The sequence below is a fragment of the Lissotriton vulgaris genome, chromosome 7 (assembly GCF_964263255.1).
Source record: "Lissotriton vulgaris chromosome 7, aLisVul1.2, whole genome shotgun sequence".
Taxonomy (NCBI): Eukaryota; Metazoa; Chordata; class Amphibia; order Caudata; family Salamandridae; genus Lissotriton; species Lissotriton vulgaris.
Genome location: NC_141695.1, coordinates 544,989,918 through 545,016,425, shown reverse-complemented (window position 1 = coordinate 545,016,425; position 26,508 = coordinate 544,989,918). Strand labels below are relative to the sequence as shown.

At 45.6% G+C, this 26,508-nt stretch overlaps 1 protein-coding gene across 1 annotated transcript in view; it reads left to right on the top strand.

The window, feature by feature from the left end:
- LOC147702009 (TBC1 domain family member 24-like) overlaps positions 1-26,508 on the top strand; it is a 141,681-nt gene that overhangs the window by 89,630 nt on the left and 25,543 nt on the right. Inside the window, exons 3-4 of the mRNA XM_086930624.1 lie at positions 10,207-10,365; positions 12,990-13,053. Coding sequence (XP_086786750.1) covers positions 10,207-10,365; positions 12,990-13,053 — 223 coding nt within the window. The remainder of the gene's footprint in view (positions 1-10,206; positions 10,366-12,989; positions 13,054-26,508) is intronic.

The window sequence follows — 26,508 nt, the reverse complement described above, 5'->3', positions numbered from 1 at the left end:
ACACAAACACACTCAATTAAAACTCCTCACAAACAGATTCAAGGCACTACAGAACTCAGGCCCCACCTACTTAAACAGTCATATCTCTTTCCACCAACCACCCAGACACTTCCCCTCTGCTGGACTCATACTCAAACACATCCCACGCATACACAGAACCAGATCAGGAGGATGGGTGTTCTCTTAAATCACTTCTAAAGTGTGGAATGGCCTCTCACTCCACATCAGAGCCCCCCCCCCCATTCTCAAATCCTGCAAAAAGCTGAAGACCCTGCTTTTCAGTTACCCAACCTACCATAGGGTCGACTAGACACACACACCTGTTCAAAGTCAAAGTCAAATAGAGCTTTATTCTGCTGTTTTTTAAGACAGGCATAAAAGCACATAAAAAACCATTATCATTTCATAATATATTTACAACAATATAACGATAACACTCAGCTCATCCTATACAGGGTCCTCCAATTACAGCTCAGAAATTATACAACATTTCCTGCGATGAAACACCTTCTTAAAAACATTTCTAACCTCCACGCAATACGTTCAATTTCCAATAGCTGAAGTAAAAACATGGCTGGGTGACACTGCCTAAGCCCCTGGTTTTAAAAAATATGGAATAATCCAGACTTTCCTTATCTCAGTGTAGAGTTTGCAGAACAAGACTAAGTGCATAGTTGATTGTTCAGAGATTTTGTCACAGGGTCACAGTAACAAATCGTGGGACCAATAATTTATTTTCGGTAATGACACTGATCTATGTAAATTTCCCAATTTAAACCTAGTTAAAAAAAATCTGTCAAACTCTCCGGGCACAAAAGATAGGTAAGGCTCCATCCCCAGGATTGTACGTAACAAATGATGTTGCCTCACACTAGTTTTTGAGATTTACCCTGACATTCTGATGGAATCCAGTAAATGGAGGCCCTCTTTTTTTAAAGACTTTCTAGGAATCTCCAACATGGAGGTTGGGTTTGAAAAATATTCTGGATGACCCAGATTATTCATGAAGTCCTTGACAAATCTAGTCCAAGGTATAATTAAAGACCCCTCCAACCGCAGGATATCTTGCAGGACTTCCCTGTTTAACTTAGTCTGATCTTTACACCAACCTCTGTGCCACAAGAGTATTGGCTCTAATTTTATAAGATCAACAATATAATGGAGACCCAGCTCCTCATGGCAGACATACGAAGAGGTACAGAAAGAATATACCTTAGAAAAGGGTTTTCAACCGTTTGCAGTGGAATGTTGTTTGCAAAACCCCACACCCCTGCCCCATAGGTTGTCATTGTAATACATTTACCTTTATATATTTGCAGGAGTTCTAGGGACGGTTTCCTGCCTAATTTTTTGGCAAAAGTTACTAGGGCTGATATTGATCTAGTAAATGTCAATTTTTTAGCAGAGATGGTTTGAACCCATAAATCATGCTGATTGAATAAAATACCTAGGTAGGAGAAACTTCTAGTTGAAGCTACCTTCTTTCCGTCTACAAAAATTTCTTGTGTCCTCTGAGTCCCTTGTCTGCATCTCATGACATAAGTCTTACAGATGTTAGTATTAAGACCTAAATCCTTCATAAAATCGCTGAAACTATCGAAGGCTCTCTGGAGGCCGTTTTGCGTGCGTGCCATTAGCACAGCATCATCATCATAAAGGAGTGCAAGTCTGGGCCGGCCTCCAGCTTTGGGAAAGTCTTTGCCCTTTAAAAGTAGCACTTCTCCTAGTCCGTCGATGTAAAGATTAAACAGAAAAGGGGCCAGCACACAGCCTTGTCTGACTCCTCTCCCAATGGGAAAGGCCTGGGTGCATTCCCCCCAAACCATACCGGACACTTGCGGCAGCTCCGCTGCACAACCATCTTAGAAAAACTATAATTTGGGGATCAAACCCTACTGCCTCAAGGACCTCCCACTGCCTGGTGTGTCTTACAGAATCAAAGGCCGCGGTAAGGTCCATGAAACCCAGCAAAAGACACCTTTTTTTTACTCTGGTATACTTACCTACCAAGATGGACAAATTCAGACTCTGTTCTATTGTGCCAAGCCTGGAACGAAAGCCATACTGTAAGTCTGATAACATCTGGATGTCTTCTGCCCAATCTTGTAGGTGCTCAAGGATAACCCACCCTACTACTCTAACCATGGAGTCCAAAAGGGAGATCGGTCTATAGCACCCTGGATACTGGCAATCCGCCTTTTAAAAGATTGGAATAACTGTTGATTGTGCCCAGGTCTTAGGAAAAGTTGACTTAATTCTGGCATTGATAACTTGAGTTAAAAAGGGCACCTATAAAGGAAAATTACATTTGAACATATCAACTGGAACCCCATTGGGTACTGGGGCTTTGCCACCCAAGCTGCATGTCAGTGCCCTATTCACCTCTACTAATGTATTTTACAGCTCAACCCGATCACTATTATTTGTCAAGGTATCAGTCATTTGCCACTCCAGGTTTCCTTGATCACTGTATACCCCAGAAAAGTGGCTAATCCAGGTTTCTACTGAAATTGCTATCTCAACAGAGGGGCCATTACTGGGAGAGAGAAAGGGAGTCCTCAGGACCTTCCAGAATGCGGTACTATCTTTCAGCTGGGCCGCACAATGAAGGGCCTCCCAAGCTTCATTTCCTAATGTATGCTTCCTCTCTTTAATAGCCCCTCTATATTCCGCTTTAGCCTGTCTTATTTTGGTTGGGGATCTGGGCTGCCTATGCAGTTTTGTGCATTTCTTATTGAACCACTCAGAAGTTTTTGATTGGTTACGATGCTCAGCCGTCACCAAGTTCTTAACCTCCTTAGATATCATTAAAGGAGTTCACAATACCAGCGTCAGACGCTGAATCACTCAAACATATGTCAAATGCAGACTTACAATTCAATATCACTTTTTTGGTCAGTAAATCAGGGTCTATGTTCGCCAACCTTAAGGTGTAGCCATTTGTTTTATTCAGTACAATGTTCCCCAACACTTGAGTAGGCAAGTTAGACTTCTTGGGTCTGTGAGTAGGTAACCTGAGCAGTAGACAAAGGGGGAAGTGATCACTTAGACTAGGGGTCTCCAAACCGGTCCTGGAGTGCCGGATCCATGCCAGATTTTTTGGATATCCCCATTGAGATACATGTAGTTATATTAAAAATCTGGCATGGATCCGGGCGTCCAGGACCGGTTTGGAGACCCCTGACTTAGACTAATGTCCCCTACCCTAAAGGAGAGGACCATATGTGCATGGGTGCGTGAGACTACTATAAAATCAATGGTGGTTGCGAACCCTCGCCCATTGAAAATGTGTGGCATACAGAATGGGGTGGCCAGTAAATCATTAACATAACCAAGATCTGTTGTAAAAATAAGCTCATTAAACAAATACCCCACCCTTGTGTGTCAAAAATGGGCACTGTTCTCTTCTTCATTGGGCAAACCACACATTCTATTATTCACATAGTTACACAAAGCACAGGTAAAGTCCCCCACCAGCATTACCATTGTATCTTTAGCATTCCTAATGCATATGGCCTTCAGTGCCTCATTTAGATTCTTAACCACTAATCCAAGACAATCACGGGGAACATTGTTACAGAAATGTATCAATATAACGCGGTGGGTTGCATTTAATGTTAGTTCAATTAGATGGTAATAACATTCCCCTGTATAAAAATGTATTTTGTTTAGAGTCAACCTGTTAGAAATATAAGTGCAGATACCACCCTTTGGTCCTTTCCCCACACCCTTCACTGCCTGGGTGTGAAAGGTCTTAAAACTATTTATGTGGAGTGGGTCGATTGCCCAAGTTTCCTGCAGACATAAGATATCAGTATTCCCAATAGATTCGACCAAGACTGGGTTCTGTAACTTAGTATGTAACCCTGATATGTTCCAAGAAATAACGGAACAGGTAGTGGTAACCGGCAAAGGCGAAAGGCTGACTGGAGTCAGCATGGCAGCGGTGGGAGAATCCATACTAGATAGCACAAGCGGTCAAGGAGGATCCTCGAGTTGTTTCTTTTTTTTTTTTTCAAATTTTTTTTGGTAATCCTCATATATCACGAATTGAACTTTGATAGAAAGCTGGCACCTTCATGCACCATTGGTCGTTCTGTACCGGCCCTCGTTGTTTACGGCCAATAGCAAATTGGTACGCCTGCATCCTCAAGTAGCCACTACCTCTCCCTCCATACTCCTTTTTTTTCGCCGATCTTTGGGCGCCCATGCTACTTAGGAGTCCAGGGAACCAGCAGGGCTCCAGACAAATCATTGGAAAACCAATCACCGAAATCGCCATGCCACCAAGGCCTCCCAGACATTAGTCTCACTCAAGGGCTCACATGCCATATCTGATTTACTTGTTATCATGATCTGCCGTAAACAATTAGCAAAGGTAGGGGGAGTTGGGTCCTTCCACGCCTTACAGATCTCTCGCCTTGCCAGCAAAATGATGTAAAAAACAAATTTCGTGGGGAGATCGTCTACCTGATAAGTCTTGATAAGCCCTGAGATTATAGTGAACGTTGAAACTGATATGGGCATTGGGAGGACATCTTCCAAGAATTCCCGTATCTTACTCCAATATTCCTCCAATTCGGGACAATCAGCGAACATATGTACGTCATCTGCTTTCAGATGACCGCACCTCGGGCAGTCATAATCTATGTTAGAGTATTTAGCCAGTTTCTTAGGTGTTATATAAACCCTATACATTGTGAACAGATGGTTTCTTTTCAGAGCTGCTGGCTTAATTACAGCGTTTAACACTCTGAAAGAGTCATGCCAAAACTCCATAAAGGACCCACTAGCCAGATTTATAGCGTTGCTCCATATTTGCTCCATATTTTTCTAATTTCAGCCTCTGACACCTCCTCACCCTCTAACAGTGCTGAATACCAAAAAGCTATTTGACTCTTCCACTTGCCCCCTCTCGTTACTGCATCAAATTTGGGATTAGGGGGATTATTATCCGCGGATCTTACGGGTCTCATTGCCCACCACCCTGATAGTTGATAATATTTAAACCTGGTCAAGGTCCCCCTTGTTAGATTGGAGAGCATGTCCCAGCTTAAGAGCTGTCCATCTTCCTGCAGATCCCCCCAGTATTCCAACCCAGCCTGTTTTAATGGTAGCGATAAAAGGTCATTTAGGCATGCAGGAAGTCCGGGAGAATCCCATATCGGGGCCTGTGACGCATAATAAGGGATGTTCAGTTTATTCTTCACAAATACCCTATTTTTCAAAGCTGGCCCCAAAATCTTCAACCTTACTTTTTTGAAAAATGTTGGGTCCCCGAATTTATAAAGGAAGAAACTCGATCCCTGGGGGACATCTTTTAACAAGGCAGAAAATAGCAAACCCATCGATGATTGGTCCAATCGACCAGCCATCGTTCTAAAATGCTTGAAGTGGAAAGCTCGAGTTGTTTCAACAAGGGAGTCGGACTCACAAAGCAACATCCCCTCCCTACATGGACCTTAATACCCACCAGAGGTAAAACCCCCTCTGACTCTTCCATTATGTGTGCACCGGTATTCGAAGGACACCTGTTCTATGTCAGGATACCCTTGCAGGTGATAGTATGCTTTACAAGTATACATCACATAACATCAATACTATCAAGTGACGAGGTTTTTTATATGTTTGTCAGGCTGATTTTGATACACATCTCCCATTTGAATATGCATGCGGGCTGGTTATGGTGGCAGTTTATCAGACCCAGCAGTGGCATGAGGCCCAGAGACAGACCAGACTATTTTTGCTGGAAGCTTCTGTCAGGTTGGATGGAGGCATGGTTGACGTATTAAAATTCCTAACAAGGTTCTTACTGCTTAGTTCATTTTTTAAAGTCAACGTTATTTGCATTTTGTTAGTTTTGTACATTGCAATTCACATTTAATATATTCTGCTGTGGGTTGCAGATTGTGTGTACAGGGGGTATTTTTTTACTAGGGGACGGAAACATGATAGATTGTGGCACTCAGTTATGCTAATAACATTTACGAAGCGATTAACATTATGGCCTTTCTTTAACTCGTCCCAATCAGGAACTACTCTGTTGCCCTGAAAATAAACAGTTTAATGTTGAACTTGGCGGGGGGAGGAGGTGAGGGGTGCGATCACAAGGTAGAAAGAGCTACAAATTATTAAGACTGTGAGGAGAACAGGGCGACGTGGGAAAATAGGTCACCACTGTCAAGCAGAAGGGTAACTGTCTCAGATCTTGGGGGATACAAATAGAAGGGTGCATTGATCTTATGTGGTGCATAGCGCGTTCTTCTTGGGAGAGATCTCTCGGATAGAGTTGTTTTCAGGTCTTTCTGAAGTGAGTGTCAATTCTCTGCTAAGGGGTGCTGGCAGAGTCCCCTGGCCTATTCTCTATGCAGCACATTGCTCTTGGTGCCAGCCCACCTGAGAACATCCTGGTTCCATGAAGCCAGGGAAGGTGGAACTTTGGACTTCAAGTGGGGATGCACTTTGCTATGAGTAGGGCCAGGTTAGCCAGTCTCTTGTTACATCCTTAATGTGACAACCTTAAAGGCCTGGGTGGTCCTGTCGTACCATCTCTCAGTTGTGTACACCATGGACAGATAATGTTTGCATTAATCACAAAGACCAGGTGAAGTATTTTTTCGGGAGAAAAGGAAAGTGAAGTGTCATGGTTCGAGACACAAAGAAACATGTTTTCCCTTTTGTTTTGTGACGCTGAAGAAGTGCTGTGTAAGTGAACTGGTCGCCGGAAACCCACACCTTAAGAAACATACTTAATGCACCCTCTGAGGGGTCATGCTAAAAGTTTGTCTTTCTCGTGCAAGTAGTCTTATTGCATCATGTGATGGGAAAATGTTCAAACTTTACTTGATCCCAGTTCAAACTCGCATTCCAGTCCGACGTGCAAAAGCCTGCGGGTGAACCGAAAACAAACTCTTGGGACGCTCACATTGTAATCGGACATAGTCTAGTCTCCACTAGACCAATAAAATACTAAGCACGAATGTTCTCATGAAATTATGTTACTCCAGATATGGGGGTAGAGCCTTGAAACCTTTAGCAGAACGCAAAGCTAGTGGGACACCTCAATGCTTAAATCAAGTGCAGCACAGGTATGTTCATAGAAAGACAGACCTACAGAGGAAACACTGAGATTTCCCTGAAAATCTGGGTTGCATCTATGCGCCACAACTGGCTTGTTTTGGTATGACCATACTACAGGCTACACCCATGACATCTCCTAGGCCAGAGGACGTCACCTGGAGGGGCTGAGAGAACTAGGCTCCTTTTAGACCTGTGCACAACAGAGGGCGGTGTTAAAAACTGTGCAGTTCTATTCCCGAAGCTCATTGTGCAATCTGCCTATTCGGGAGATGACCAGAAGACCAAGGTGAGACTTTGGATTTGCGGCAACCTGGGTGTTATAAATAACTAAGTGACACAAGGAAAGATTAGATTCTGGCTTTATTGGACCCATACAGCAAAGCTTGTCCCCCCCTGCTTCACTAGTCCCTCTTTTTAATTGTTCCCCTCTTCAATATCTGAGATCCTTTCCCAGCACGAGACATTATCTACCAGACAGTACTCAAGGTAAGCAATCCACTCTCGGGCTCCTGGCCACCAGCAATGGTCAGCAAGCCACTTCTTCCATATCAGGGGCAAAGCAAGTGGAAAAGGGTCCATGATCCACTATATGCTAGGTCAAGCAATCTGTACAGCAAGGCCTCCACCAAGTTTAAAATACCAGTTTGCTTTTGAAGTCAGCATCTCACACATGTACACCTTGAGCACCTGAACTAGTGTTGACATCTCCACCTAAGATCACTGAAACTTTGTGCACCCAAGCTACTTATTTTTGTTTTGTCTATCCTTTGAGCTGGTTCCCTCCCACCACCAGGGATCCATCAAGTACTATGCCAGCTGAAACAATCTGTGGCTGCCGACTTCCCAAGACTCGTCCTTTGCTCCAAGCTCCTAGGATACCCATTGAACTAATCCACCATTAATCTACCAGTATCCCCACTGTGGTGACCCTGTCAGCTCTGTATTTCTACTGCCATGTGATTGTTTGCCACCTCAAGGTATGCAACAAAAAGTGTGGCCCAAAGGAAAGTTGTAACTACTGATAAAGGGGAGATCACCTCCCTTTTTGAGAAGAGAGAGTTGAGCAGTGGGAATCTGTCCACTGTAGAAGTGAGTCAACTAGTGTTAAATGTCAATTGAACCCCTTTGTTTTTTGTCCGCTTTGAGTAAACCTGCCAGGGGCACAATATAGTGGAAGAGGGAAGTTGAATATGGCCGAGGCAGCGGGAAAGTAAATATTCCAGAGGCACAGTGACCTTGCTATTGTTCGTGTTTGGAGGATATGAGAAACTGAAAAGGAAAATAATGACTCCAGAGGAGGTGAGAGAGGAGAGCACCCAGTACTAAGCCTTGGGGAAAAGCAACATGTAGGGGGTTTGGCTTTAAGAGTGATGAACACCAAGAGAATTAAAGAGCGTTAGTTAGGGTTAAACTAGGCACATTTGAGAGTTTTGTTTGTGATTGTAAAGGAGATCAAGTGTGTGGTTGAGTGGAAACAGTCGATTTGAAACACTCTGAAAAATTCAAGGAATTGAATGAAAGAAAGGGTTTGTGGGTGTGCTTTGCTCTACCTGAATCACAGCCACCAGACAGACTTCAGAAGCCATCAATTCAGTACAGAGTGATCCTGGGCAAGGGATGGGGAGTGGATAATTCCTGACCACAATTTAGATCCTCTGTCCAGCATGTGTGGATGAGAGACATGATCTACACTACTTCAGAGCAGGTCTAAAGGAAGAGGCAGCACAGTAACCATCGTGCACCTGGACATATTGGAAAAGCTTCAGGGGCTCAGGGAAGCGCTGGTTGTTTTTGCAGCAGTAAGAGAACCTGCCGTCCTCCCGAATTGTTGTGTAGTTGAGTAATTTCACTAATTTAGATAAAGGTCTGAGATTAACTGATATCAGAGTAACTCAATACTTTTTACGTGTAAAGGAAATGAGAATTTGGTGCTAAACCTGATTGAATCCCTTGTTGAATGATGCTGACGATAATTTGTAGGAACACCTGGTGGTGATACGCCCTCCTTTAGCTGAACTTGGTACCCATTGGTTGCAACCTCCATACTTTCTTAGTAATTGAACGTTATTCCTAATGACTGTCGTCTCAGACATACTTTATTTTCCACCCATCTATAATTGGAGAGCCAATCAACCTCAGTCTGTATAGGGTGGCTTAGAAGAATGGTCCGTCAAGCTCTGAACAGTGCCCGATGTTGGAAGGACTCCATCCTACTCAGGATTGACCCATCTGTTTGGGGATGGTCGTCCCTCTAGAGACATTGCATAACTATTGCTTATAAACTGTGACGTTAGAGGGCTACTGTAATCCATCTTGCTCTCATAAAATTTGAAATGCTTACTCCCTTTAAGTAAAAACAAGTAGTACAAGTCAACATGTAGTATTTTGGTCCAAATGCAATCACTCAAACTGAAACACATTCAACTAATAAAAACGATGTTGCTGTTGTCCATGCTTTTTGCCTCCATTGAACTTACAGGAACCCTACCAGCAGTCTTACAGTAGATATACTGTGGGCTTGCCAGCTTTACTATCTACTCCACATCCTTTCACCCTTACTCATTTTAACTCTTTCCACCTAGGGTTGTTTGTTTGTAGCTCTGTCGTTTTTGTTCTGCTTGCCATGAAACGCAGTCCCTAGTGCTGTACCTACTGTCATCACCAATCACTTAGGGTTGCATGCTGTATACGGGCACTGGGTTTGCAGGCCAGCTTACTGGAAGTGTTCCTGGAGTGCCACTGAACAAACAACAGTCTTTTGACCTGTGACCGGCATTGCATATGGTGGTGTATCTTACTTAACATGTTTATTTCAGGTACAGGGTAAAAACTTTTGTCATTGATATTAGGCTTATCTCGCTCCTGCATCAATGAACCCACAGGTGAGATCCACTCGTGCACTAACACCCGCACACCACTGTGTAGAGATCTCAGTCTATACTGACCCTTTCCATCCAGACTGAACTCTGTTCACTTACACTCCTTTATTGGGCCAGTCACTCCGTGAGTGGACACGAGCAGGAGGCTGCTGTACATTGTCCAAGGCTCAGAGATGACAACCACCTTCTACCCAGTTTCTAAACCTATAATTTCCAGTGATCTCGTCTTCTCCCCCCTCTCACACAGGCAACCCGCTCACCTGTCAGTGGATATGCTGAGCTTCAGCTCCTCAATCGTCACAGCACAGGAGATGCGCATCATCTGGTCCTGGATACCTGACCGGTTCGCGCTGTTGCCGCCTGTCCTCCTGTACTCCACCGCCGACCACGGCTATAGCCTGCAGAGGTAAAGGTCCAGCAAGTGGCTGCTCGAATATGGGGAATGGGGAAAATAATGCGACCCTGCGTGAGCTGCTCCTGAAAGCTCCGGGATCTTATTGTGTTTGAGCAGTGGTTGAAAGTAGCTTGACATTACCTTAGGGGGGAACACTTGGATGGATTGATAGTTGGGCAAAGTAACCTTGGCATTTGTAAATTATGGGGCAAATACCTGGATATTATTTAGAGTGATCCTTTATTAGATAAGGTGACTAACACTCCATGTAACCTTAATGATAATGATTGACATTGCTAGTGAAAGTTTGTCAGGACACCCCATTTTCTTCTCACTTTCCTTGATTAGAAGAAAGTAAATTTCATTGTGATCCGCTGATCATCTTAAACTAATACCCATCTGCCTTAATTAATATGTCCTACAGCCACTTATGTTTGGAGCCAGGCTCTTGAGGCTGGCTGCTGCTACCTTGCTCAGTGTGCCAACTGGTGAATGCTGGTCCTCTAAACCTCAGAAGTACATCTGTTCCACCATCACACGTTGTCCCCCATCTCTTAGGGCCAGATGTATGAGACAAGCGGACAAAAAAGTGGTTGGAAATTGTCTACTGACATTTTGTAACCAATCTTCAATTTTGCAATGTGATCTGTGTACTAATGGGTTGCGTAGCAAAATGTCCAGTTATAGTAGGTTGCAGAATAATTTGCCCAATGAATATTAACTAGAAAAGTTACTACTTGTGACCTGCTGTGATGGGCTACAAACACACGGATGGTGTCCTGCAAGGAACAGCAGACCACCATCCAAGTGTTTGCCTTTCTAAACAGGAAAATATTTTTTTTAATCAGACAAGGTTCATTAAAGGAACAGGTACTGCCTTACAAAACGCCTTTACACCACTGCCTGCTCCACGCGAGGTCAACAGCCACAATTTCCAAAGGGGAAGCTGTCCAAGAGACACGGCTTTTTCTTTGCGTATTTGCTACCGCTTTTGTGGAGTCGCTAACTTATCATTGTTTTGTGACTCTCAAAATGGGTTTACAAACCAATTCTGAATCACAATCAGGAAGGGGCATCAGCTCCTCATTGTGGTTCAGACTGGTATGTATTAACAGTTTGCAGTGACAAATTATTAATGGACACCAGTCTGGACTACAATTAGGAAGAGATGCCCCCCCCCCTTCCTAATTGTGATTCAGAATTGGTTGGTAAACTCAGTTTGTGGGTCTGAAATGGTCTTCCAACTCACAAAATAGGTTTAGTGCAAACACATTTTGCTCCAGAAATCCTCTGACTTTTTGAATAGCATGGTTTTTGACTGCAACATTCTGCCCCTTCATTCTTAATCCAGTTCCACACCATGAGACTCAAACTCTGTAAAACGTATTGCCACCCCTCCTTCATAGTCTTAAATCTGTTAGATGTTGCATCTGTGATCGACTCAATCACAAGTCCACCAATTGCAAACAAGCAGGCTTTGTGGCCACAAAAGTGTATTTTGCTAATTACAAAGGTCCAATTATTTGTCAGAAAAGGGGTTCTGACTCGCCAAAGGGGGTTTTGCAGCCTATTACAAATCGCAAATAGGAGAGGTAGGAGAGGGCATGAAAAGGGTGTACCCCTCCTATTTTGGAGTCCCTGTAGATTGTGTCAATAGTTTGTAAACGCCATTGTGGAAAACCATTGAAAAACTACAGACTGCTCTAAGAGGGTGTTATATATATATATTTGTTTGAATCATCACTAGTCTTTGTAATGGACATGGACTGCTTAAAAAAAAGTTCCCCATTTGGGAAAGCAAAATAATGGGTTATGGTCTGCAGTCGCTTGAAAGCCACCATCTCAAAAATCTCAGGGGTTCACAATTTATGACCTGCCTAATTAATGTTCATTAGGCAGGTTGTTTTGCGACCCCCTCTAAATGGGCATTTCGCATTGTAATCTATTCATATATAAGTTACATTGCAAAGTGCTTACACCTTTGCAAAATAATTGGTGTACAAATTGTATATTCTATTTTGCCAGTTGGGCTTTGTACATTGGATCCTAAATTCTTTACACTGTGCTGTGTTCATTACCGTTGTGCTTCATGTGCTCATGTGTACTATACCTGGAAAGTAGTTCTCTGTTAAAAAGGCTTAAGAATATGCTTGGCATTGAATAACTGATGCTGCCATGCTGGGGCAATTCGACTGCTTTCGAATGGTGGGTCTGGAGTACATTAACAGGTGTTTTGTGATCTTAGATCTGCAGTAACATTTGAAGTGCAGCTTATGAGTAGTAGTGGTCTGCCTAATTTTTAGGTGGGTGTTTGTATTCATGTCTGTCCCCAAACCCCTCCTTACCCCTCCTTCAATTCTGTTAACCCCCTCTCATTTAATATTAAATATCCATTTTCCAGCCTCCCCCTCTCGTCTCTCCCACATTTACTACAACCATGTATTCCTACATGTGTGGAGATCCCAGCGCAGAAAACATAAGTGATGCGGAGGCAGAGACGTCTGCAAATAGATTTGTGAAGAGCATTGTGTAGTATGTTGGAAGTTCTTAAGTAGTTCTACTTTACTTTCTGACAAAAACAGTTTGTGATATTGATATTTTGTTTGCTTCTGTTTGTCCCCATTCTGCTGTGGCAGGTTTTACTCACATTGTGAAGGTTATGAGCCCACAGTACTGCTGATAAAAACGATAGCCGGGGAGGTGAGTATTGTCAAAACATGCAGAAGTGTTTTGTATGCAGACATGAAGCGGGCGGGCGGGAGGGCGGGCTGCGTGTCTGGTCGGGCTCTCACCGAGGCACTTGTAAGAGCAATTCAAAGGCAGACGAGCGAGTAAATGTTTAAATGTACCGGTCCGGAGAGCGCGGTGGTAAAGGAAAGTGAATGAAAAAAAACACCGTACTGTCTGTCTTGCTATACCGAGGGCTTGTTCTTCTAGAAGTGAAGTAAGCCGTCTACTTTGTCAATACCAGTGATACACACGGAGGGAAATGCATTGTACAGATGGAGATGGCAACAGTCAGGGGCGGAACGAAAACCCGAGGAACAAACCCCCCCCTCCGCGAAGTACGTGGAGGGTTCCTCCTTATGCTCAGACAAGGTCAGGAGCCTGGGGCCCTCTGCACCGCAAGGGGAGTACGGGGCCCCTGCTTCGCCCCAGGGAAGCATGGAGCAGCCCAGTTACTGGTGCCACGAGCCTGATACCTCGTAAACCTACCCACTGAACATGACACCATCATTTGTTTGCATGATGGCTGGGGCGGGAGAGCTGTGGCACAGGTGTCCTGGGAGAGCTGTGGCACAGGTGTCCTGGGAGAGCTGTGGCACAGGTGTCCTGGGAGAGCTGTGGCACAGGTGTCCTGGGAGAGCTGTGGCACAGGTGTCCTGGGAGAGCTGTGGCACAGGTGTCTTTGGAGAGCTGTGGCACAGGTGTCCTGGGAGAGCTGGGCACAGGTGTCTTTGGAGAGCTGTGGCACAGGTGTCCTGGGAGAGCTGTGGCACAGGTGTCCTGGGAGAGCTGTGGCACAGGTGTCCTGGGAGAGCTGTGGCACAGGTGTCTTTGGAGAGCTGTGGCACAGGTGTCCTTGGAGAGCTGTGGCACAGGTGTCCTTGGAGAGCTGTGGCACAGGTGTCCTGGGAGAGCTGTGGCACAGGTTTCCTTGGAGAGCTGTGGCACAGGTGTCCTGGGAGAGCTGTGGCACAGGTGTCCTGGGAGAGCTGTGGCACAGGTGTCTTTGGAGAGCTGTGGCACAGGTGTCCTGGGAGAGCTGGGCACAGGTGTCTTTGGAGAGCTGTGGCACAGGTGTCCTTGGCGAGCTGTTGCACAGGTGTCCTGGGAGAGCTGTGGCACAGGTGTCCTTGGAGAGCTGTGGCACTGGTGTCCTTGGCGAGCTGTTGCACAGGTGTCCTTGGAGAGCTGTGGTACAGGTGTCCTTGGAGAGCTGTGGCACAGGTGTCCTTGGAGAGCTGTGGCACAGGTGTCCTGGGAGAGCTGTGGCACAGGTGTCCTTGGAGAGCTGTGGCACAGGTGTCCTGGGAGAGCTGTGGCACAGGTGTCCTGGGAGAGCTGTGGCACAGGTGTCTTTGGAGAGCTGTGGCACAGGTGTCCTTGGAGAGCTGTGGCACAGGTGTCCTTGGAGAGCTGTGGCACAGGTGTCCTGGGAGAGCTGTGGCACAGGTGTCCTTGGAGAGCTGTGGCACAGGTGTCCTGGGAGAGCTGTGGCACAGGTGTCCTGGGAGAGCTGTGGCACAGGTGTCTTTGGAGAGCTGTGGCACAGGTGTCCTGGGAGAGCTGGGCACAGGTGTCTTTGGGGAGCTGTGGCACAGGTGTCCTGGGAGAGCTGTGGCACAGGTGTCCTGGGAGAGCTGTGGCACAGGTGTCCTGGGAGAGCTGTGGCACAGGTGTCTTTGGAGAGCTGTGGCACAGGTGTCCTGGGAGAGCTGGGCACAGGTGTCCTTGGAGAGCTGTGGCACTGGTGTCCTGGGAGAGCTGTGGCACAGGTGTCCTGGGAGAGCTGTGGCACAGGTGTCCTGGGAGAGCTGGGCACAGGTGTCTTTGGAGAGCTGTGGCACAGGTGTCCTGGGAGAGCTGGGCACAGGTGTCTTTGGAGAGCTGTGGCACAGGTGTCCTGGGAGAGCTGTGGCACAGGTGTCCTGGGAGAGCTGTGGCACAGGTGTCCTGGGAGAGCTGTGGCACAGGTGTCTTTGGAGAGCTGTGGCACAGGTGTCCTTGGAGAGCTGTGGCACAGGTGTCCTTGGAGAGCTGTGGCACAGGTGTCCTGGGAGAGCTGTGGCACAGGTGTCCTTGGAGAGCTGTGGCACAGGTGTCCTGGGAGAGCTGTGGCACAGGTGTCCTGGGAGAGCTGTGGCACAGGTGTCTTTGGAGAGCTGTGGCACAGGTGTCCTTGGAGAGCTGTGGCACAGGTGTCCTTGGAGAGCTGTGGCACAGGTGTCCTGGGAGAGCTGTGGAACAGGTGTCCTTGGAGAGCTGTGGCACAGGTGTCCTGGGAGAGCTGTGGCACAGGTGTCCTGGGAGGGCTGTGGCACAGGTGTCTTTGGAGAGCTGTGGCACAGGTGTCCTGGGAGAGCTGGGCACAGGTGTCTTTGGAGAGCTGTGGCACAGGTGTCCTGGGAGAGCTGTGGCACAGGTGTCCTTGGAGAGCTGTGGCACAGGTGTCCTTGGCGAGCTGTTGCACAGGTGTCCTGGGAGAGCTGTGGCACAGGTGTCGTTGGAGAGCTGTGGCACTGGTGTCCTTGGCGAGCTGTTGCACAGGTGTCCTTGGAGAGCTGTGGTACAGGTGTCCTTGGAGAGTTGTTGTACAGGTGTCTTTGGAGAGCTGTGGCACAGGTGTCCTTGGAGAGCTGTGGCACAGGTGTCCTTGGCGAGCTGTTGCACAGGTGTCCTTGGAGAGCTGTGGTACAGGTGTCCTTGGAGAGTTGTTGTACAGGTGTCCTTGGAGAGCTGTGGCACAGGTGTCATTGGCAAGCTGTGTCACAGGTGTCCATGGAGAGCGGTGGCACAGGTGTCCTTGGCAAGCTGTGGCACAGGTGTCCTGGGAGAGCAGTGGCACAGGTGTCCTTGGAGAGCTGTGGCACAGGTGTCCTGGGAGAGCTGTGGCACAGGTGTCCTGGGAGAGCTGTGGCACAGGTGTCTTTGGAGAGCTGTGGCACAGGTGTCCTGGGAGAGCTGGGCACAGGTGTCTTTGGAGAGCTGTGGCACAGGTGTCCTGGGAGAGCTGTGGCACAGGTGTCCTTGGAGAGCTGTGGCACAGGTGTCCTTGGCGAGCTGTTGCACAGGTGTCCTGGGAGAGCTGTGGCACAGGTGTCCTTGGAGAGCTGTGGCACTGGTGTCCTTGGCGAGCTGTTGCACAGGTGTCCTTGGAGAGCTGTGGTACAGGTGTCCTTGGAGAGTTGTTGTACAGGTGTCTTTGGAGAGCTGTGGCAAAGGTGTCCTTGGAGAGCTGTGGCACAGGTGTCCTTGGCGAGCTGTTGCACAGGTGTCCTTGGAGAGCTGTGGTACAGGTGTCCTTGGAGAGTTGTTGTGCAGGTGTCCTTGGAGAGCTGTGGCACAGGTGTCATTGGCAAGCTGTGGCACAGGTGTCCTTGGAGAGCGGTGGCACAGGTGTCCTTGGCAAGCTGTGGCACAGGTGTCCTTGGAGAGCAGTGGCACAGGTGTCCTTGGAGAGCTGTGGCACAGGTGTCCTGCACAAAGCAGCTTTACAAACATGTTCACCATTAGAGATGGTTTCAAGGTGGAACGTGAACACGTGCAGGGTCCTGGAACCTGTGATGCAGAAGCAGGTCAAGCATTAGCCAGAATGAGTTACTGGCCAATCATTTAGGTAGAGGCTTGCCTTTCACCGCCACCTTTATGTATGTACCGCAGGTGTCCAAGGGAAAGCAACTGCACAGATTGACTGCACTGCATTTTCCCCTGGGGACAATAAGCTAGCACTGCATTCTAATGGTCCTAGCCCACCACAATTCATTACCACAAGAGGCGCTTACACAATGGACTGTAGCCCAGGGATGCTAACGCTTCTAGTCACATCCAGGATTCAACCCCAGCGATGCCAAGTTAAGCCATCAGCAGTGACTCATGACTATATCTGAAATACTGACTTCACATTGGTGTTGTAGAAACATGCAGCCTGATGAAATACACCCACAGAGCCATTCAGTGTGTACCCTTTTCTTTTTAATCATGACACACTACGCCCGACTGGAGGTCTCCACTTTTACCTTTGTTTGCTTAGCACTTGTTTACTGTGTATATCGCTGGCTGTCTTCCAAATGCTCTCTTCCAAGGTTGTCCCTTTTCCAAACGGCAGTTGCAGGGACATCTTAAGGATTTTGGGGGCCCTACGCCAAAAACATTTTGGGGGCTCCTGTTCAAACCAGCTTTGAATTTATGATCCAGTATCAGCTCTTTCATGCCCTCTTTGCCCACTGCAAAGGCACATTGATCCAAATTATAAATCTGTTTACATCTAATTTTCCGGAATAGGGAAGTGTTTTTTTCGGTACTATAATGCAGCAACAGCTCACTAATATTATTGCAAATAATCTTTGTAACCCCCTCCCATTTCTCAAATGTGAGGTCCTATTTTGCTTTAAAACAAGCTTTTTTAGAGAGGTTACATGGTTTTGAAAAGCAAACATTTCTTTGCAAAATGTCAGTAATAGACTCCCATACATCACTCACACTAAAATAAATTAAAGGAAAATGTTATTTAATACAATCTGTTTAAGAATTATCCAAGGTCATCAAGCGAAGACTATCTACAACACATAGCTAGCTCTATCACGGGGGGCCCTAGGCCAGGGGCGACTTTGCCCATGCCTTAAAACGTCTCTGCGGTGTTGATGAACTGGAAGAGAGATAATGAATAACATGTTTTGGGGAAATACTTATAATCTGTGAGTGAAAAAAACGGGAAATAACTAGGAACATAAATAGAAACTGAAGGCTTGTCTTCAAGCTTCTATACTATCCTTCTTACTAGACAGCTCTACAATGGTTTTAACGTTATTTACAAAGCCACAGATTAGTGTATGAATAGCTGAATGCATCGATTAGTAAATTACCACAAAAATCTTATCTTGAAGGCTGTATATTTATTTATCTGAGGGTCCAGATATAGTCATAAAATAAAAACACACACAAGGCACATGGACAATGGCTACTGTAGAGGTCGCATTTTACACTAGATTAGTCCACCATGGTACCTGTGGTCACACCACTGCCCTAATAAAAGATAAAGTGTTACAAAAGGATTGCAGAGATCAGTCATGTTGACTTTGCCTCCTGCAGAGATGGACCTGAAGGATGCAGCACCTGGTACATTCATGCCAGAAGAGTAGAAGGTCTCATGCCCCTCTACCCCATGCCGCAGGGTCCTGTGCTACCATCCTGCTCTGGGCATGACCCAAACAGCTCAGATTTTACAGTCTGGCTTTAAACTCGGGCGGGCGGCCCGCTGGCCTACCGGTTCACAGAGTTTTGCTCTGCAAGCTTCATGGCTGAGGACTGCCTGCCAAATTTAGAGCTCCCCGCTAGGCAGTCAGGAAGTTCTGTAACTTCAGCAGATCCGGCACTGTGGAAGCTCCACAGGCTGCATTGAATTTTCCAAAGCAGGTATTTTTGTTACACATGCTTTTTTGTTTGGTTTTCAAGGTACATACACCCAAAGCAATCGTTTTTCGCTTGAAAACAAAAAATAATGTACCTTAAGAGCAGAGTGTTTTCTTCCTGTGTTTTGAGGGTTAGTGTTTGATTGCTCTGACAGGGACCGTTTTAGATCCAAAGTGCTCATTTCTTGTTATGCCCCATGAAGACCCAGTCCTGCCATGGAGACTACATGACAGCTGCCAGAACGGACTTTTCTTTACTTGTCTGGCCTACACTCTAAGTCTGCTACAATCCACATGTGCTTGTTTTTTTTGTGTATAGACTTTCAAACTCCTTTGCAAATTACCTTGTTTTTTTATGCGGATATGTGACCTACATTGCATACTCAATAAAACATATCCATGTCAGCTTCAGACAGGTGGACCGCAGGTGCAGTTCTTCACTAGTTACTGTTCTAGCCTGGTGGGTTCTCCTCTAGGAGTATACCCTCACCTCCTAACCTGTCCAGGCAGGAAGATGTGCATAACACGCAGCACACGATGGCCACATTTACCAGTGCCACATTTGGCACCTTCCTGGTTTTTCTGAAGGCGAACTTTGCAGTGCATATGTTCTCAAAATTGTATTTTCTCATCCATGTTAGGTTGGGCTCATGTCCCGGCAAGGTGCATGTGTCTGGCATGGAGTTTTAGCACTTCTTTGCCATTCTCAGATTAAATCACTCAATATCTGTGTCCTCAAGTGGGCAAACCCAGTCTATGTCAGTTCTCCATCTATTTAGACATCAGTATTAGCCAGCAACTTGCACAACATAGACGTCTTCTTCCTTCAAGTGCAACAAAAATTATTGCATTAAAGCATTACGGTGGTATCACGCTCTATTACCAAAATTACGTTTTCAAGACGGTCCAGCCCTAGCGTTGATCTTTGAGCCAATGAGGAGTGTGCTGCATAGGTAATCAAATATCCAGTTGGTGACAGCCTTGGTGTCAGTGTCTGAGAGAGTAGGAGAAGAAACAGTATAGCATGTGCTCTTTTCTCTTCATTCTCTCCCATGGTGCCCACTTGTCCAGCACTCCCTGCTATGCGCTCGCATAATGGCTATTCTATGATGCAGACAGCAGTGGAATTTATTATAACAAGACTTAAAGTTCATGGGCCTGATTCACAAAGGTAAACTTACAAGTTTGTATAAGTTGACCCTGTTCGGTAGTCACAAAACTGCCTTTTAATAGTAACTTTACGAGTGCGAAGACACTGCAGTCGGGCGGAGAGCACTGCACATACAAACATAGGACAGGTCTATCTATTTATGTGTGCAGTTCTCAACCTTGACTGTGGAGTCTCCTTACTGGTAACCTTTACTATTAAAATGCAGTTTTGTGAAACTGAAAAGGCGTAAACTCACACAAACCTCAAAGTTTACTTTTGTGAATCAGGCCCTATGTATAATGGGCTGCTCCACCCAACCCTTGTGGGGAAAAGTAGCCAACATTATTCCATTCTATTGGTTCATACTTGACCACATGCATACATGACTTGTCTAAATTAGTTTCTGCATCTAAACATGGGCATAAAATTACGCATTGTACTGTCAACAAAAACGTCCCCACTAGCAAGGTCTTACATGACTATCTTCATTGTATATATTATGGACCTTTCATAGGATGTTCTTCTTATCTCCTTAAAAGTCTGTAATTATAGTTGTGTTGTACCTCTTTAGGTGTTAAGTGCTATCCTTGGTCCCCTGTTGTACTGCAACATTCACTGATCTCTGCCTGGCTGCTAAAATGAAATTTCAGATCCCCTGGGCAGTGGTTTCCTTCAAGAGGCTGTAGTGATGTGTAGTTTGGTTGTGTGTTAAGCTTGTGAACATCTGCACTGAGCAGGATGTGTATACGCGGTCGATGTGTGTACGGGGTCCATGTGTGGCATATGTTACCTTCTTCTTATATGTATTGCAAGATGTTAAAGCCTCTTTATGCAAGTAAAGGGCATTCAGTGATCTCCGTCTCCTTCTTTCTAAACCTTTTTGTATTGTTCCAGAGACCTTGCTTTCAATTCCGGCTGGTTCTTACATCCCTGTGCGCTTCTGTTCTTCCATCCCTTTGCGCTTCTGGTTCTTTTCTTCCCAGAAGGTATATGAGGTCCTGGAACCTTGTGCCCAGAGCCCTGGATTGTTCCCAGACTGATACACCCACTATGTAGACCTGCCACTTTAATTCTCTCTATTGGAAGGAACCAAGGGCTATTCTGTCAAGCCAAATCTTTTGGTGTTGATGGTTCGAGTTCACAAAAGATATCATACATTGGGTAAAACTCTGATTAAAAAATTTCTTTTTATCGTAAAAAAATGAAATCATACGTTCATTGGTACCTCGGGAGCACCTCTTTTGGAAAATAAAATGAAGAGAGGGGAGAGCAATTGTCATGGGAGAAACAAAAAATGAAATCCAGAGACTGGTTATTTGGACCCTAGGTAAACAGTGATCACTAAACAGCTCATGTTGGTCCTATTAGATGGCAGAGCCGAGACAGCCTAGAAGTGGGTGATATAACTGTTAGATTACCCTAGTAGCAGAAGGAGGACCTTGAAGGGTGATTGGCAAGGTAGAGGGAGTGATGTTGTAGAAAATCTGCCTTTTCTGTGAGGTCACACACGATTGATGGCCTTTTGCTGGATCCTATATTGCTAGCTTTATAACTCTGTGCACTTTACCCCTGCTAACCAGTAGTAAAGTGCCTGCTCTTTCCTTCTTAACTTCGATGAATTGGTATACTCCTAATTAGTATATTTAATTGGCCTGTAAGTCCCTAGTGTATGCTACATAATGTACCCAGGGCTTGGAAGTTAAATGCCAGTAGTAGAATGCAGTACCTACTTTGCCATCCTCTGTAGAGGTAGTGCAACCAGAGTTTCAGGTCTACCATAGATGCCCGACTGTAGCAGTGTAAAAACTGCAATTCGACCATTGAAAATGAACCCTTCAAACAAGTAAAAACCTCTCTTTCAAGTATTGATAAATCACCTCTATATAGGCCTTGTGTACCACGAGGCAGGGTGCATGGTATTTTAAAGTAGGACAAGTAAACATTGAATGTTAACATATCATACAGTGAACAACATCCAAAAGCTATTTTCAGTGGGGTAGGCCTAGCTGTCCTGTTTAGAAAAATAGATTACAGATCAAAATACTAATATTGCATCTCGGGAAAGGGAACAGCTAGACAAATATTAAACAACTAATTTTAATAGTTTGTGTTAGACCTGTCAGACTTATGGTGGTCTTCCCACAAACCTTTTGCCTAACACCTTCTGTTTTGCTGAACTTGTCTTGTTGGCCTTAGGACTATGCACACTTTACCACTGCTAACCAGTGCTAAAGTGCTTGTGCTTGCTTCTTTAAACATGCTCAAATCGACTTACACATGATTGGAACATTTAATTTACCTGTAAGTCCCTAGTAAAGTGGTACTATATGTACCTAGGGCCTGAAAATTAAATGCTACTGTAGGCCTGCAGTAATGATTGTGCCAGCCACTTAAGTAGTACATTAAAAATGTCTCCGACGTAACATTGCAGCCTGTGTGTGCAATTTAAACTGGCAAACTAAATCTTTTGGCCAAGCCTAAACCTTTCTTTCTAATACACATAATCTACCCCTAGCATAGGCCCTGAACAGCTCATACGGCAGGGTGCAATGTATTTAAAAAGTTGGATATGTACTTTGCACATTTGCAACTCCTAAATGTGTTCTTCACTACTGCAAGGCCTACCCTTTCCTTAGAATACCATTGGGTTACCATACCTTGTTACATTTAATAAGTGCCAACTTTTGATGGTGAGCAGGTGAGAAACTCATGTTCGTTGTATGAGGAATTGTAATTTAAAACTCTTTTTGAACGTAGTCGGATTTTAGGTCATAATTCTGAAAATGTCACTCTTAGAAATTTGGCTTTTTCTTGTACTAACTATTTGGTGCCTGCAGCCTTTCCTGTGTCACATGACTAGGTATATTTGTCAGTTGAAAATGGTTAATTATTTAGGGAAGAGGGGGCATCCCTGTCTTCTTCCGCATTTAACCCTGCATACACCTATGTCAAATGAATTCACTATTAATCTTGCAAGTGTCCTCTGATATGTTTTATGTAAAACATGTATAAGATCTGGGGGGAACATCTGTGGTCTCGCTGTTGGGCCAGGCAAACTCCTTGACCATGGCGAAGAGTTCTTTGCTGTTGTGTGCGTAGGCGTTAATTCTGTCTTAGAGGGCCGTTTTATTTGCAGTTTTGAGGAGGAGGTGGTGTGCGGTTGAGGCGGCTTTGAAGGTTAAATGGTTTTCTGGGTTTTTTTTGTTTGTCCATCTCTTGTCAAGTCATCTACAGGTGCATCTTGGCTTGTGCATGGTGGGAGTAAACCAGCTGGCTTTTTTGGAGTGTTGCTTGCCGGGTGCCTTCTTGATGGCTGCCAGAGTGTTGGAGCAGTTGAAGATCCATCGGTGGAGGTTGCGTGCTTAGGTATTAGCGCCGGTGGAAGTCGGGGTGTGGTAGTGCTGAGAGAGGCAGTGAGATATTCTTCTGTGACCTTGTTCCAGCTACAGAGGTGGGGCAGAGAGGGCGGTGGTGTATAGTGGGTTTGGTGAAGGCAAAGTGCACGCAGCGGTGGTAGGTCCAGAGGAGTATGGATATAATATTTTTGCTGGCAGAGAATACGGGGTCAAGCATGTGTCCTGCTATGTGGGTCAGAGTAGTGACTAGGAGCTTGAGTCCGATGGTGGCAAGGTTCTCCAGAAGGGATGTACTGTTCTGGACATTGGGGTTGTCCAGGTGAAAGTTGAGGTTGCCAACTAGGATGTAATCTGTGGATTCAAGAGCCTGTGGTGTGATGTAGTCAATGATGGTGTCGGTGAAGGGTGGACGGAGGCCTGGAGATCTGTAGACGAGGGTGCCGTGGAGGGTGGTGTTGGGGTTGGTCTGGACCTGTAAGTGGAGGTGTTCCATTGTTGTCGTTGGGTCATCTAGTGCGTGGTCAGGTGGAGAGTGTTTTTGTGGAGAATAGTGATGCCTTCTCCTGGTTGGTCGGTGCAGTCCTTGCCGGCGATCTGGTAGCAGTCGGGGATGGTGGTGGCGATGTCCGGGCCAGAGCTGGTGTTGGTTGAGGTTTCCTTGAGGAAGGCGATGTCAGGAGAGATGGAGTCGAGGAGGTCTCAGATCTCTGTGGTGCGTTTGGGAAGGAAGTGCGTGTTGACGAAGATGAAGCTGAGCCGGTCGGGTGTGCTGTTGGTCCGCTGGGTGGTGGGAGAAGCTGGAGAGCAGAGATGGGTGAGGGTGCAGCTGCAGTTTTTGCAGGAGAAGGGTCCCTGGGTGTCCTTCTGTGATGCGAGGTGGAAAGTGGCGTCCGGTCTTGAGGACGAGGAGGGTGTTGGCGTATCGGTGGAAGGTCCGAGACCCATGGTTCGTGGTGCTGGGTGCGGTCCAGGAGCAGGCGGGCTTGCCTTTGGCGCGCCAGAGTTGCGGCTGCATGGTAGCCGCCATTAATAAGTGTGCAGGGGGGGTGGACAGCTGGGAGGCAGGAAATGTGGTGAGCAGGAAAGTGGCACTGGAAGGGGCGGGCCACGGGGATCCCAGCAGCAGGGGCAAAAAGTGGCAAACAAGAAGCAACAGGAAAAAGATGCACAAGGAGAGAAAAAGTGCAAAAAAGGGTGAAAAGAACAGAAAAAGGCAGGAAAAGAGAGGCTAAAAAGAGGACGGAGGGCAGCAGAGCAGCAGAACAGAGACGCTCTCCCATTAGCTACAGGGCGGTGCTGCACAAGGAAGGGAGCAGTCCACTTATGAACTGATCGGTTTGTTACATACGTTTGTATCTTCTTTCTTTCAACAGTTAATGTATGCAAAGTTTTACTCTTTTTTGCTCTCCTGTGAATCTAATCTTGTTACCCAACCATATGTGAGTGCCAGTACAAACGCTAAACCTGTACGTCCGCACGCGTCAGAGTATCCAGGGGCGGGCATGCAGCAGTGTATATGTATAGGGGACGTTCAAGAATGTAAGCTATGATATATTGGACATGTCTTTCCTCTCTCCCTCCCCCTTCTCTTCCCCTTTCTCCTGCCTGCCTACTGGAGACCAATCTCAAATGTACTTACGAGTCTTGTTTCTATAGCATTTTATACTGCCCTACAAATACAAACAGAATGCATGAATGCGCATGTGCTGTACCTAATACAACATCTGCAAGGCCTAACAATGATGGCATATGTACGTTTTATGGTGTACTAAAGTATAAACTCAATAAAACAAATTTTGCAAAAAAAAACGTGGGAGGAGTCTATTGATAAGGTCAGTTTATTGCACCTTCACTGGGCAGTGGCCGCCATTGAGGAGTGAGCGGAGAGGGAGTCTGGACAGCTGGGAGGTGGGAAACGTGGGGAGCCAGAAAGTGGCACTGGAAGGGAGTGGGCCACGTGTGGATCAACGCAACAGGGGCAAAAAGCGGCAAAAGAGAAGCGAAAGAAAAAAAGATGCAACAGATGAGAAAAAGTGCAAAAAAGGAAGAAAAAGGACAGAAAAAAGGAGGTAGAAAATGAGATAAAAAGGGCAGCCCAGCAGCAGAGCAGAGACACTCTCCCACTAGATCACCAGGGATGAGGCCCAGGTGAGTGCCTGCGGGTGGAGGAGGGCCTAAAACCACTGAACCGATGGTCAGCAGCAGGGAGCTTGGGGGCAGCATCTACCATGTAGAGTTGCGCAAGGAAGGGAGAAGTCCACTGATAAGGTCTACTTATAAACGTATACTAAGGGGGCAAATCACCAAAAAAGGTCCAATATTACCATTTTCAGTTGCAGTAAAAAAAGAAAAGAACAGCTGTTTAAACACTATGTGATCCCAAGTATTAATGGATCAACCGGAGTAGTGAATACTTTTATAGGATCTTTTCCCCTTCGATATAAATTACCTGCCCATAGATGGAAGATCAATGGATACTATGCCATTGGTGAATTTTTAATCTGTGATGCTTGGAAGTTATGGGCAGAGATAGAACCATGTATTAGATACGCAAAGGAACCTATCCAATATCCTTTTATCCAAAGTGCATTTTTTTAAAGAGAGCTGGATCCTATAACAATTAGAAAAAGTCTGGGGTTAGTGGAAGGTTTAATAGAGTACAGTACAAACAGATCTGAAAAGTACTAGAAGGTTACGGTTTTAAATTATAAAGAAGCTGATGTTTTCTATAAAGTACAACAGAGATGTCAGTCAACGGAGGAAATGTGTATTGCGAGAGAGGTAAACTTCTACCACTCCTTCCTATTAAAGTGGGCAAATCTCTTCCGTATGTAATTCTATAACAAGAGTCTGCTATATAGGGCATCATCTCGACTGAACAAAATCAATTCCCAGATAACAATAAATTGCTTTACGTGCTCAGCAGAATCTATTGGCAATTGGACTTATATTATTTGGAATTGCCCTAAAATAGTAACATTTTGGACATCCATTAAGGACTACTGTGGTAGATATTGAATTTATAAATGATCCGCAGTCAATGCTATTGGCCTATTCAATGGGTACTAATTTCAATAGGAAAAAACATTTTTGATTACTCTTATTGTGAAGTCCAAGATTCTCCAAAACTGGAGAACAGAGCTAGTACCTATATTTGAGAACTGGAGGTCTAAAATGTCAAGAATAAAGAGATTAGAGTGATGTTATGCGCTAAGATCAGGCTCACACAGTAAATTTCTGAAGCTGTGGGAAGGTATAATTTGCCAATGTGTATTTCCTCAGTCTACATAGAAATACTGGTGTGCAGAAGGTTAACTGAGGTTGTATCTCAATTGGTGTTTATGTTATTAGTAAGAAAAGGAAATGAGATCAGAGTTAATCAGTATTATTATACCTGTAGTGTGAGCCACTGCTTGAGTTCAGGACCATTCAGGGGTAGGTATAAAATTGCCACAGTATTTGAGGGAAGTGACACACTTGTTCATTGTGGTGTTTTAAACAATGCTTCGTAACGTTG